General features: G+C 36.2%; 1 protein-coding gene across 20 annotated transcripts in view; it reads left to right on the plus strand.

Moving 5' to 3' along the window:
* The window catches only part of ABI2 (abl interactor 2), a 139,527-nt gene that overhangs the window by 103,661 nt on the left and 23,493 nt on the right, over positions 1-12,373 (plus strand). For 11 of the 20 annotated variants that reach the window (XM_042995129.1, XM_042995128.1, XM_042995130.1 and 8 more), the window contains 2 exons: positions 1,464-1,550; positions 5,607-5,780. In XM_042995129.1, coding sequence (XP_042851063.1) covers positions 1,464-1,550; positions 5,607-5,780 — 261 coding nt within the window. The remainder of the gene's footprint in view (positions 1-1,463; positions 1,551-5,606; positions 5,781-12,373) is intronic. The other 9 variants (XM_042995133.1, XM_042995131.1, XM_042995144.1 and 6 more) reach the window with 2 other exon arrangements.

Raw genomic sequence — 12,373 nt, forward strand, 5'->3', positions numbered from 1 at the left:
CCTGCATTAGGTTCTCTACGTGCATTAGTTTTTTGATTTTTTTAATCTTTGCAGTCATTCTGTAAAGTAAACCACTCTTTTTCATTACATTTATGGATTAGGCTCAGAGAAGTTTTTACTTGGTGTTCCAACAACAAGGAAATGGTAAATCAGATATTTGACGTTGAATGACTTTAGAGTCCAGTCTCTTTCCACTAAGCAATCTTTCACCTAAGGTACTTTCCTATTTCATATCCAAACACTTTACTTTTCCAGGTTTGTATGTTCTCCCTGGGCCATTTTATGCTAGTCATATAGAAACATGTCCAGTCCTGTGAACTGGTCATGCTGTTTTATACCTCTAAGCCTTTGCCCGTCACTTGGTTTTCAGCTTCTTTTGATTCTCATTCTTGTCTGTGTATTGAACTCCTTTTTCTTCTAGTGCCTGTTCAGAGGTAATTTCTATGTGGCCTTCCTTACCACTACCCCACCCTGTACCCCCACCACCATCACACTGCACCATCACTACTGCTGCCTCTTGCATAAACATTGTTGGGTTAAGGTTATTATTTTGTTTTATATTCCCACGTACAATGTGATCTCTTTGAGGGTAGTGACTCTTATTCATCTTCTTAGTTGTATTGGTCTTAACTGTAATTTGGAGTTAATAAAGGTGTTCTCTTTTTATAAAAAGATGTATACCATACTTAATACCCCTTCTGAAGGAAACTATAACTGTAGAATTAATCTTGGGCAATTGTTGGGCATGTATCTGGTTTATTTATATACGTTAAATGTTTGTTGAATGCTGACTAGTGCTAGGCGCTGTACCAGTGTTTGAGATGGAAGGAAAGACACCTTGGGTGGAGAGAATGATTTGAATGAGGCCAGTGTTTTTTTTTTTTTTTGTATGAGTTGGGATTATGAAAAATTATAATGACTCAGACCTGTTAGAATGGTTTTGATACTCGTCTCCTAGCAAAGTGCTTACTGCTTACTAGAAAGTCAGTAAATACTTGTTTAGTTAATGAATGAAGAACTACTTACTTTGTTAATGAAGCAATGAAAAGTATAAATTTAGGATGTTGGGATGTGATGTTTTTTTTTCTTGTATTGATGAACATTAAACTTGTAACCTTTAAAATCCTGAAAACCAAATTATTCATGATAATCTGAAGATATTCTCTCTTTGAGAAGACATGTTAGCGATATGACCAGATCAGTTTGCCATTACATGTTAGAGTAGATCTGTATATAATAAATGCTTCCTGTTGCAAGTTTTGAAACATTCTTAAAACTCCCCCTAGTACTTTGTATTTTTTGTGTTAATGTATTATCCCTTAAACGAGGATCTTTAAGATAGCTTATAAAATATTTGTACATAGTGGTTTCCCTCCTTATATGTTTGTTTTATTGTATTATCCTTTCCTTTTAATGTAACTTGCCCTTACCCCTTATCCTCCACACCTTTTTTGTTTTTGCAGTATCTCTTGCTCCTCCTCCTCCCTCCATCCTACAGGTAACTCCTCAGTTACCTTTAATGGGATTTGTGGCCCGAGTCCAAGAAAATAGTAAGTTTATGTCTTCTTTATGCTGTAGATCAGATTATAGGCATAAAATGTCATTTATATATGATTGGCTGAATAGTCATTCATATCGCTAATACTTCAAGTATTTGAATATTATGAACAAGTCACTGTGTGAGCAGCTAGTGTGAATGATAAAATAAGATGAAGTTCTCTACTTTCAGGTAACTTAAATCTGGTAGTGAAGATAATACAAAAGTAAAGTAAAGCACATATAAGAACAAAAACCATTTCTAACCAAGGAGATGCTCTTTAGTCATCAGATATCCCATCTTTTTCTCTGAGTTGCTCAAGCAAGTAGTAGCCTAGTTTTCTGTCACTGGAGTTGTAGGGTGTTATGGCCGGCTTGAGAATCTTCCCCAGTCTTGGGATTCTAGGTGTAAAAATGGCCATACCATGGTAGGTCTCAGGGAAGCAAAATTATCAGTCTGTCTCCCAGGAGACCTCATAGATTGGCAGTGAATTTATACTGGCCTATGGTCTCGTGTTGAGCAATGCAGGATCAAATAATTTTATTGACACATTCAGTCTTCTCCTAGGGAAGCATTAAGGAAGCTCAGGAGACTGATGTCTGCAAAGCAGGAGGCCTATATCAATATTCAGTGAGGAATTGCTGGTAAAGAGACCAATGAACATAGTCTGTATGATAGGTGAATTCTCTTTTTGTCAGCAGTCCACACAAGGAGCCCACATCACAATTGTAAGGTTGCATGATGGGCATGGAATCTGAATGAGAGGCATTACATTAATGAAAGTTTTAATGCCATCAGTATGAAGGAGCCCAGTGTATGCATCTCATAACAGGGATGGTCTCACCAGTGGGGTAGAAATACTGGCACTCTGTTGCTTAGAACTCCTACTTCTTTGGAAATGTGCATTGCCAATTCTAGAATGTAAGCTCTTACGAGAGCAGGAATTTTTGGTTGTTCTGTTGGCTGGCTGTTTCCCCAGCACTTAGAGAAGCATCTGACACAGTCCTGGTATTTTTTGTTTTTGTTTTTGTTTTTTTGTGCTTCTATAGCTAACTAAATGCCCCCTTTTTATGAACACATTTCTTTGTTGTATTTTAACTGGCTATAATCCAGTCTTACTTGCCTGAGGGCTCAGTATCTCTTTCAGGTGCCTTTGCACCTCTGTTTGCTAGCTTCTGAAAATAGTCTGTTTAACTTCTGTTTATTGGAAGGTAAACCATGAGCAGCTCCAGTGTTTATCATAGTGTGATTGCTTTTTGGAATAGTCTTTTCTTCTTTCAATAGTAATATACATTTCTCACCTAAAAATGTATAAAAATAAGAAAACTTTGTATATGAGGTGAGCTGTGGCTGATTTTACAGACATAGCAGGACTTCTACATTCAAATGAATGTTGTTTTTTTCAAAACATTCACCTTGGAAAGATACATACCTGTCTTTGGAATTATCTTCATAGTTTTCAGGTATATTAGTTTGAAAATATTCTGTGGTTAGCAGATACTTACTTAGTCTGTAATAAGATTGATGTTTGGAAACAGTCTGGAATTATTTGGAACCAGGTATCCTGGGCTAATTAGTGCAGCTATGATTCTATTATTCTTCTTAAAATCCTTCTATGGCACCCCATTACTCTTTGGATAGAATTCAAACTGTTGAAGGCCCTTCCTGCTTAATCCTCTTCAGCTTCCTCATGCCTCTTCCTGCTGAACTTTGGCTAGTTCTTTGAAGAGTTCCTACTTTATCTTTTTTTTTTTCTCCCCTTTACATCCAACATGAAATATCCACCCTCACTCCATCCTACCCTCTGGCCATTAACTCTTACTTATCCTTCAGATTCAGGAAGCCTTTCCTGACCCACGTAAGAGTTTTGGTTTATTCCTCTGTTCTCCATAATGACTTAAAGCACTTACCACACTTGATTATATAAGTGATAATTTGGTTGTCTGTGTCTCTATGACTTAAGCCTACTGCTCTATCCTAGTGCTGAGCATAGTAACTAGCCATAGTAAGCTTTCAGTTGATCTTTGTTGAATGAGTAATAATGAACCATGACTTCAAAGTTATCAAATTGATCTCTTCCCATAGTGTTTCTTTTAAGATCATAGGCATTGAAGTTCAAATTCTTGCTTTCCACTTATTTAGTATAGTAGTACTTAATCTTGGAAAGCCAGTTTCCACATCCATAAAATGAGGCTTAAAAACACCACCTCCCAAGGTAAAGATTAAATGAAACAAAGTGCTAGCTGAGTAATTAGAACATTTTAAGTAAAAAATGGTAGCTTATGTTACTCTCATTAGCTCTGAGGCATTATAAGAAAAGGTAAAAAATGAGCAATGGCAGAATCTTTGAGTAATTTTGTAGTGTAATTTCTCAAGGTGATTGTTTTGAAAGACAGTATTCCTTTGGATCTTTGTTTTGTGTAATTGTTTAAAGTCAGTTTCTTTACCTTGTAAATGCAAATAGGTTATGTTGTTTATATTGTTGATTCTTACCCCAACCATCTGCAATTTCTCATAAAATATATGCTAAATCACATTTCTATATTTTTTGTTTATTTAAAAAACCCATTAGTACTAAAAGAATTTTTTTTTTGTTGTTTCTAGAGAGAGAGTGAGGGAGAGGGTCAGAGGGACACACAGAGAGAATCTTAAGCATGTTCCATGCTCAGCTTGGAGCTTGATGCAGGGCTCGATCTCACAACCCTGGGATCATGACCTGAGCTGAAATCAAGAGTTGGACGTTCAACCAACTGAGCCACCCTGGCGCCCCCCCTAAAGAATTACTTTTTTCTTTTTTTTAAACTCTAAGGATTTTTAAAGTTTATTCCTGAGAGAGAGTGTGCAAGTGCAGGAGGGGCAGAGAGAAAGGAGAGAGAATCCCAAGCAGGCTCTGCACCATCAGTGTGGAGCCCAGCATGGGGCTTAAATTCATGAACTGTGAGATGACTTGAGTCATAATCAAGAGTAGAACCCTTAACTGACTGAGCTGCTCAGGCACCCCCAAGAATTACTTTTAATGAGGAAAGTTTTGAAGTGCATAAAGCAGATAGGTTGGGAGGTAGAGTGGCAGCAGGTGGAAGAATATTGGAATAGGACAGAATATGATAATGATATTATCATTATCCTGTGGCTAATGATGTGGCTTATCCTCACCAGACATCAGCAGTCTTCTCAAATCCATTTGATTGAATCAGTAGGCTTATATGAAAGATAGAAAATAAACAAGATTGCTTAGAGGATTTCACAGAAACAGTACTAATACCTCATAATAAAAATTAATACATAAAATTGCATAGCTGATAAATGCAGCTTTACTCAGTTTTTGCTGAGCTGTGCTTATTTATGTACCAAGTATTTTGAAAGCTTTGAGTTCCCAGAGTTTGGAGATAATCTTTTAGATGTTATTATATGCCGATACCTGAGCAGTGGAAGCAGATCTCTACAAGGAGAGATTTTTAAATCACTCTTGGGTATTTAGCTTAAAGAAATTCTGGATCCTATATTAGTCTGAATTGTTAAAATTCTTTCTATATATAAAAAATAGCAAACACAAGCATCTTCATGGATGAAGTTATCCAGTCTTGTGATTTCCATTCCATTAAATTTGGTAAAATGCTATTAAAAAATTGAGAGAAATGTAGATTACAATATTTGATTATTCACTGGTGCATTCTAATTTATTATAAATTAAATATGGTTATAAATGTCCAAATTAGTAATATTTCTGATAACCACCACTCATTGGATATAATGTAAAGCCAAACTATATTGTATTTCTTTCTTTCTTTGAAAAAGAGGTTGATGTATTAGTATAAATAGGTTCCAGGAGGCTCTAATAATAATTGTTTTAGCTAAACTTTAACACCCATCAGCCCTGACCCAAAGAGAGGAGAAAGTCGTGCTTGGAGATTTGAAACATTATAGTTGGTGGAGAGCCTTCCCTTACTCATTTTTTGAAAGAGCATTATTTTCAAGTCTAGATTTATATACCATGTACGTAGAAGCTTGGATAGGAAATATTGAACTTCACATAACATGTAGTTTTGTTATCAGCCTGATACATTCTTAGTTTCAGATACACCACCTCCACCACCACCTGTGGAAGAACCAGTCTTTGATGAATCCCCCCCTCCACCTCCTCCTCCAGAAGATTATGAAGAGGAAGAAGCAGCTGTGGTCGAGTATAGTGATCCTTATGCTGAAGAAGACCCACCGTGGGCTCCAAGGTCTTACTTGGAAAAGGGTAAGTTTCAGAGGGATATCTAGAGGGATGGGAAGAAACCTCTACATAGAAATGGAATTTACTGGTACTGAAGAGAATCTTACTTTCTACTGATAGGTAAAGTTTTGCTTGTAATAATCTGTGCAACGTTCTTATTAATTTAGTTTACAAGGTTCATGATTTTTGAAAGTCACACTAGTAAAATTCTGTGACTATTTGATTTTATATTGTTTATTTATTGTTCTTACTGAACATGCTTTTTTATGAGTGGTTTCTTCAGTAAGACAAAAATTTAAAAAATAGGGCTTTAGTGGAATGCCTCAGGAAGAGGATAGTTTTTCTAAATTATTCGTTATTCCTACCCCCATGCTTTGAAGCACTCTTTTGTGGTATCTTCTATCAGATATTTTAGTTTAAGCATCTCCATATGAAACTTTTTTCCAAACAATAATGATTTCTTAGTTTCTTTGCAAAGTAGTATTTGGCATTTCTTTTACTAAAAAGTTCCTCTAAACATATTAGGTAATAGTGACATGACACTTCTGGGACACAGACTTCCAAATCTCACCAAGACTTATTAGCTCAGAAAAAATGTGTGCTATCTTGAAGTTTTCTGTTAAGGAAATCAAAGCTACTGACTCACTGGTTTTAAAAACTGACCACATTAGAATCACCTGGGGAGCTGACATTAACAAATAATGGACTTCCAATTTGGCCAAGGTAAAGCAGCAGTAATCAGATTTACCTACCCTCCTAAAACAAGAATGAATCCAGAAAAAAAAAAGATAAAAAATAATGATTTTCAGACATTGGATAATAGGCATTGGTAGACTATGAGAAGGAACTCAAACAAGGTAAACCTTTGATTGTCCTAGCTTGCTTTACTTGGGGAAGTTTCTGGGTCATAGTGCAAGGAGGTGGAACCCATACAGAACCTGGAGATCTCACTGCATAGACAAGATAGAGATCAGAGCCTTAGGAGGCCACAGAGAAAAAGTAGTTACACAAAGCAGAGGACAGAGCCCCGGAGATCTGCAGAAGGGTCCCCTTAAGATTTTGGGATTGAATATTGATCTGTGCATGTGTGTGAAGAAACTACCCGAGATTGGAGAAAGAACAACCAAAAAGAAGTATGCAAAAAAATCATTCAAAATAACAAGCTTGGGAACAGTTCATGCTCCTGAACCAGCCAGAATAGACCATGTAATACACAAGGCATAGAGAAGAGGCCTCAAAACTCTGTCCTCTTGGTGATGGGTCCAAATTAGCCCTAGACTAAAGGTTGCTGTGGATTGCCCCAATAAATGCTTGAATGCAGACCTTGAAAGCAATCCAACTGACTTCAGGTAACTTAATTGATCTCCAGAACAAAATCCAACATTGTTCAAAAAAGCAAAAAAATCCAGTGCACCAAAAAGTAAGATTCACAGTGTCAGCATCCAATCAAAAATTACAAAATATGTTAAAAAAAAAAAAGGGGGGGGGCGGGAAAATGTAAGTCGTAACTAAAAAGTCAGTCAGTAGAAACAAACCTAAAATGACTGAGCTGGAGGAATTAACAAAGGATGTTATATAGCTATTACAAAAAATATTACAAACGCCACATATGTCCAGGAAAGTAAAAGAAAACAAAAACATGAGATAGAAGTAGAATATCTTTACAAAAAGAGAGAAACCCATATAGAATTTCTTAGAGATGAAAAATCACAGTATCTGAGGTACTTCAGAAGAAAAAATCAGCAACTTTGATGATATGACAATAGAAACTATCCAAAATGAGACATGGAGAAAAACCAAAAACAGAGCAACAGATATGTGGGACAGTATGAAATAATCTTCATTTGCAGATATGATCTTATGTGTAGAAAATCCCCAAGGCAATCTACAAAAAAAGCTGCTATAACTAAAAGGCAAGCTTATTAGCAAGACTATAGGCTACAAAGTCAATGTGAAAAATTAACTGGATTTTTATATACTAGCAACACATACTTGGAGATTGAGATTTACAAAACTGTACCTTTTGTAGTAACATCAAAAATATGAAATACTTAAGGATAACTTTAATAAAATATATGTAAGACCTATATAATGAAAACTATAAAACATGAAAAGAAATTAATAAGGGCCTTAAATAAATTGAGAGATACATTATGCTCTTTGATCATTATTGTTTAAAGACTGGCTTTCCCCAAATTGAGCTGGAAATTTAATGCAATTCCAATAAAAATTCCACCAGCCATTCTTAGGGAAATTGACAAGGGGATTCTGATAGTTACATAGAAATGCAAGAGATCTAGTAGAATCAAAACTGTTGTTTTTTTTTTAAGACTAATGTTGGAAGATTTAAACTAAGGCTATAGTATTCAGGACAGTGTGGTGCTGATGTTAAGTATAGAAATATAAATCAATAGAATATAGATCCACATATATTGTTTGACAAAGGTGCCAAGGTAATTCGGTGGAAAAGGATAGTGTTTTCAACAAATATGCTCTAACAGTTGAATATCCATCACCTGTGGAGCTTACGATAACAAATAGCAGACTTCCACTGCTGGCCAAGGTAGAGCAACAGTAATCAGATTTGCCCTACCTAAAAGTTAGGAATAAATCCAGGAAAAATTTTATGTATGGTAAAGTAAAGGTACAAAGCTAATGTTCATGTACTTTCTACCCTTACTTTACACAAAAATTCACTTGAAATGTATTATAGACCTAATGTAAAACCTAAACTATACAACTTCTGGAGAAAAATACAGGAGAAAATCTTTGTGTCCTGGGATTAGGAAAAAAAAAATATATAGAGTATATAAAAACATGAAGCTTAAAAGAAAAAATTGATGGACTGAATTTCATTAAACTTTTCTTCTTCAAAGACACTGTAAAGAAAATGACAAGGCAAGCGTAGATTAGGAAGAATTTTCGCTAAATTACTCAGTAAGGAGGCAGACAACTTGAGAAAAAAAAATTTGAACACACTTCACCAGTTAGGTCCATGAATTGCAAATAAGCACATGAGAAGATGCTTAACATTATTAGTCACTAGGGAAATGCAAATTAAAGCTACAGTGAACCAAACTAAATACCACTACACACCCTCTACAATGGCTGCAGTTAGAAACACTGGCAATACCAAGTGTTGGAGAAAGTGTGGTGAAACTGTAGCTCTTAAGCACTGCTAGTAAGAGTGCAGCATGTTTCAGCTACTTTGAGAAACAGTTGGCGGTTTATGAAGTTAGACATACACCTGCAAGCTGGTCTGTCAGTTCCTTCCTAGTTACTTAAGAGTGAAGATCTATGTTCACACACAGACTTGAACTCAGATGTTCATAACTGCTTTATTCATAATAGCTAAAACCTAGAAACAACCCATATATCTTTCAACTAGTGAATGGATAAACTACTTGTGAGATATCCATCCATTCAGTGGAATACTGTTCAGCAATGAAAAGAAACAGACTTACTGATACAAGCAACAATATGGATGGATTTCACACAATTATACTAATGAGAGAATTTAGACACTAAAGACTCATACTTCATGATTCCATTTAAATGAAATCTGGATCAGTAGTTTCCATGGTGAGGAAAATTACATAGGAGCAAAAGGAAACCTTGGGGTGATGGGCATGTTCTATATGATTGTGGTGGTGGTTATATATTTGTCATATATACAAGTGCATATATTTGGCAAAACTTATTTGTTGTATTTTGTGTCTGAATTAAACCTTAATAAAGCTGTTTTTAAGAAAAACAAATGAGCCCAAGGCACTACACTAGGGTGTGGCTTTGGGCATTGACATTTTACAAACTCCCTACCTAATTTTAACACTGTCCTAGTGAAGGGATGACAGTTTTCAGCTCTGAAAAACCAGCTCAGTTATTCCTTGAGAACGGCCAATGAAAGATTTTGCTTTCTAAAAATGTACTCCTCGGTGAACGTGTAAAACTCTGGAGAAATTTTAAGAGAGGAAAATTAGTTGTTTTCAGTCCAGGTAACCCTTTAAAGTTTAAAAGAATATGCCTGAATTGTTCCCAAAGATATTTTTCAAAGTTTGATTTAGCTGATAATTTCAGATCTTTTAAAACATGAAAATCAGTTAAGCTCTTTCTTACTCTTTCTAAAGAGCTTAGCTTGTGGTTGCTTTTTTTTGTTTGAGTGTGTATCAGTGTTAAGGCTACTGTCTAATGACTCATTTTGTTGTCTTAGACCTTAGGGCCTGGTTCTCAACCCTGCCAGCATTTTAGAGTCATCTAGGCAGCATTTAATATGTCTGCACCTCCAGACCTATGAAATCAGAATCCATGGGCACAGAACCCAGGCATCAGAATTTTTTAGAGTTCTTCCAGGGTCGAGAACCACTGTCATAGGAGGTGGTTTATCTTAACCCTTGATTACTGCCCTTACCTGCCAAATGGAGATAATGTGTATATGTAAGTATCTTGATTTAACTTGGGTAAAGAACAGATGTTTTCTTTATTTTTTTTAAGGTTTATTTATTTATTTTTAGAGAGAGAAAGAGCATGTGCATGTGTGCAAGCAGGGAATGGGCAGAGAGAGGGAGACAGAATCCCAGGCAGGCTCCCCCTCTCTCAGCACAGAGCTCAAAACAGGGCTCAATCCCACGACCCTCAGGAAATCATGACCTGAGCTGAAATCAAGAGTCAAACTTTGACTGAGGCACCCAGATGCCCTAAGAACAGATATTTTCATGTATTTATTATGTGCCTGACATAATGCAAGACTTATTACATTAGTAAGGCAGTTAATCTCCCCATTTTGCAAACTAGGAAATTGAGGTTCAAAAATTATTTATGTAACAGAAAATGTTAGTGTTTCAGAAAAGACAGTATATCATAATAGCTATAAATGATAATAAAAGAAGCTAACATTTATATAGATAATGGTTACTTATAAACAAGGTCCTAGGCTACATATTGTATGTGCATTGTTTCATTTAATATGACAATATTACGTTGTTTTGAGGTGTTAGCACTATTGTAATTCCCATTATACATTTGAGTAAAAAGAAGCTTAGGAAAGTTAAGTATGTTCTGTAAATTTGTAAGTGCTAGAGCTGGGATTTGAACTAGGTGGTATAAACCTAGAGCCCTCATTCATTCATTCATTCATTGATTTTAGAGAGAGAGAGCGGGGGAGAAGGGCAGAAGGAAAATCTTAAGCAGGCTCCATGCTGAGCATGACCTCAGCCAAAATCAGAGTCAGAAATCAGGAGTGCCTAGGTAGCTTAGTTGGTTGAGCATCTGGCTCTTGATTTTGGCGTAGGTCATGATCTCACAGTTTTGTGAGTTCAAGCCCCACATCGGGGCTCTGCACTGACAGTGTGGAACCTGCTTTGGATTCTCCCTCTCTCTCTGCCCCTCCCCTGCTCACACTTTCTAAATAAATGAACTTAAAAAAAAAATAAGAGTTTGACACCCAACCGACTGAGCCACCAGGTGCTCCGAGAGCCTACATTCTTAACCACTGTCCTTAGCTTGATCTCAAACCTGGGATTGAGTCTTAGCTATACTATTTAATAGTGTTAAATTCTTCCTGGCAAACTTCAACCTGTTTGTCAGTGTCCTATTTTCTATTCCTTCCTTCTAACAAGCCATCTGTTCTTGTGTTCTTGTAACTTCTTGTTAGAAGTATAAACAGTGTATGGTAATTTATCAGATAATATTTCTGTCCTCACAAGACTATGACAGTCCCTTGTCTTGTTCATCTTTGTATCTCTAGAAATTAGCACGGATGCTCCATTAACAATTGTCAAAAAGTGAATAGTGCCATTAATTCTATCTGGGGATTCCAGAAGGCTGCTCAGAGAACATGGCTTTGTGGTGTGTCTCAGGCAAAGAAGAAAGATAGAAAGGGCCATCCAGGCAGAGGGAATCCTCTTGAGTGAAAGGGCAAGGTGGTTTGGGATATGGTGAGTAGTGTCACATGCAACATGGGTGGGTGGCACGGAGAGGGTGGGGTAGGAGTGTAGAAAGAGAAGTATGTTGTAATTAGCGGTGGGAAGCCTTGAAATACCACCAGCCTGAGGTGTTTGCATTTTTTTTGTTTTAAAACAATGTAATGGTGGAGGGAAATTGTGTAAGATTTTTAAGCAGATTAATAACTTCCCATGAAAGTTATATTTTAACTTTTTTGAAAAAAAGATAATCTGAGATAAGAAAACCAGGAATTTATACCTCCCTTAGCAACAGATTAGGGCGAGGCAGTGGTGCTGAAAATCTTGTTTACATAAATAAGTAGATGCAAATGGAAGTATTTTTATGTGGCACTGTCACTCATTTTTTAAACTCTTTCAGAGTTTATGTACCAAAAATCAAATAATGTTCTGTCTTTAAAAATTATGTTTGTGATCATGTGTCAGCTGATAACTCCAGTACAGTATTTTTTAAATTTTGTTAAAAGCAAAGGAAGGGGAACAACTTGCAAGCAGGTTGGGTTAATCAGTGGAGTAATTCCTTTTTAATACCACACCAGATTCTTGAATTGTCCTTTTGGTACCCAGAGCTGTTTTGTACTTTAAGGTGGTCCACAACTGTACTTCTGTGAAGTAGGAGAAAGATAAATAGGAAATGAGAATTTTTATGACTGATGTCTG

This window comes from Panthera tigris, chromosome C1 (assembly GCF_018350195.1).
Source record: "Panthera tigris isolate Pti1 chromosome C1, P.tigris_Pti1_mat1.1, whole genome shotgun sequence".
In the NCBI taxonomy this organism is placed as follows: Eukaryota; Metazoa; Chordata; class Mammalia; order Carnivora; family Felidae; genus Panthera; species Panthera tigris.